The 2,084-nt window shown below is 37.8% G+C and overlaps 1 protein-coding gene across 1 annotated transcript; it reads left to right on the top strand.

Annotated features, from left to right (window-relative positions):
- Positions 1-899: 899 nt before the first annotated feature.
- On the top strand, positions 900-1,560 carry LOC131336297 (mini zinc finger protein 2-like). The gene has a single exon (XM_058372081.1). The coding sequence runs from the start codon at positions 1,142-1,144 to the stop codon at positions 1,412-1,414; it is 273 nt and encodes a 90-aa protein (XP_058228064.1). The 5' UTR covers positions 900-1,141; the 3' UTR covers positions 1,415-1,560.
- Positions 1,561-2,084: the final 524 nt, after the last annotated feature.

Below are 2,084 nucleotides of genomic sequence, written 5' to 3'. Positions count from 1 at the left end.
TTGTCCTCAAAGGATTGTTATTCGAATTTCATTTGTCTATTCACTCATCAAGCAAAGTCAAAACAGTTAATCATATATGTTAGTATGTTACAGTGCTAAGCACAAATAATTAATGGCTGAAAACAAAAAAACACAGCGTACGTGAAATTAAATTTTGCCAAAAGCCAATGGTAATGGCAACGTACTCATATTAATTTGGAGATAATCTTATGATGCATGTAATCTTGCTATCTTCGTATTTCACAAAAAAATACTCCTTCCGTCTCATTTTAAATGTCTCATACTACAGGAATTCATACATTTTCAAATTCCAAAAAAAATTATATTAGTACATAGTATTTTCTTTACTTTTTTACACCAAATTAAAGTGCTCGATGAGTACTTTAATTTGGTGTAAAAAATTTAAAAAATAGTTTATAGAAATATATTTTTTTGGGCATTGAAAATGTACGAATTCCCGTATGAAACATTTAAAGTAGGATGGAAGGAGTAACTTGCACACGCATCGGCGTCTCATTACTATTAAATGGTCGAGTATAAAGAAATGGTATAGAAAGTCATGAAGATAGCAATTACCTATAGAATGGTTGGTGTTTCGAGTTGCCAAATTCTTCTCATGCAAGATGCAAGATCTAACCGGGAAAGACTTGATTTGAGCAGTTTTTTATTGAACTGTTTAATAAAGTTCAATAAAAAACTATTCGGATGAAGTCCTTTCCGGTCATTTTTTTGTTGATTTCTCACAGGCACTCTTAAAATCACGTTTTGATTACATTGAGCGGCTCGGATCATCAAAATTCGATCGGAAACTTGGAGTTTTTTTAAGTGTCCCCGAAACCGCCCCGATATCATAACACTAGCTAGTATAACCACACTGGGCCTAAGAGAGATGGATGATGACTATAACAAGGGCACTCATGGAATTTTTTAATGGAAGCTATGGTAGTTCGATATCATAACACTAGCTAGTATAAAAAAGATGCTAGGGTTAGGATAAGGGTTGTCAAAGCTGCCTTTTTCTTCAAGTTCTCAAAACAGCCCAGCTTCTTGATAGTACTGGATAACTGCTTCTGCCGAGAGAGAGAGAGAGAGAGAGAGAGAGGAGAAGAAGAAGAAGAAGAATTAGGGTTACAAAAAAAGCATGAAGAAGCGCGTCGTAAGAAGGGAAGGAGGACCGAATAGAAGGTCCAGCAGTTCTTCTTCTCCAGTTGTTCGGAGCGTACGACACGCAGAGTGCCAGAAAAATCACGCAGCGAATATCGGAGGGTACGCTGTGGATGGGTGCAGGGAGTTCATGCCTAGCGGAGAGGAGGGGACAAACGGCGCACTTTTGTGCGCCGCTTGCGGCTGCCACCGGAATTTCCACAGGAGGGAAGTTGAAAATGAGGTAGTTTGTGAGTCTTCTTGTTCTTGACCTCCACTCAAATGGGGTATATGGTGTGCAATCAGATTTCAAGAAGTGTGTGACTGATGTGTGACATGAATCGATCATACTAGTCAGTTTAGTCTATAAATCAAGAATTTTTATCAGGTGGAGTGTGGACCCTATCCAAGATGAAACTTCTCTCTCTCTCTCTCTCTCTCTCTCTCTCTCTCTCTCTTGTTTGTCGGTTTTTTCATTGGATTTTGCAGATTGCAATTGTTGTACAGTCGATGTACATGATATAGCTTCATGGTTAAGAAGATGACTCTGGTTGTTCGATTAGGGTACCTGGAAAGTAAATTTCTAGTGTGGTTTTTGGTGGGAAAGATTAGGGACTTAATTTATCCCTCCTATATAGTATTTGTTTGTTTGTTTAACTTTGTTTGTAGTTTTTGCTTACTTTTGTTACAGAAAGTAATTTTGCACAAGTGATCAATTGGGGGCTTGTAAAAGAGGAGAGTAATTTTGTTTACCCTCAACGAAAGTGTGCTCATTTCCAATCTCACGTCGATTATCAGAATCGTTCATATTACACAGATCCAGTTTGGTAGAGGGAACACGCACTGAATTTTTCAATTCTCTTAAGAAATGAATATTGACAACATGGACATATTAATTATTCAAGTGAGCACACCTCTGTCGAGGTTGAACAAAGCGAGGG

Source organism: Rhododendron vialii, chromosome 8a (assembly GCF_030253575.1).
Source record: "Rhododendron vialii isolate Sample 1 chromosome 8a, ASM3025357v1".
In the NCBI taxonomy this organism is placed as follows: Eukaryota; Viridiplantae; Streptophyta; class Magnoliopsida; order Ericales; family Ericaceae; genus Rhododendron; species Rhododendron vialii.
This window is presented reverse-complemented; position numbering and strand designations above follow the sequence as displayed.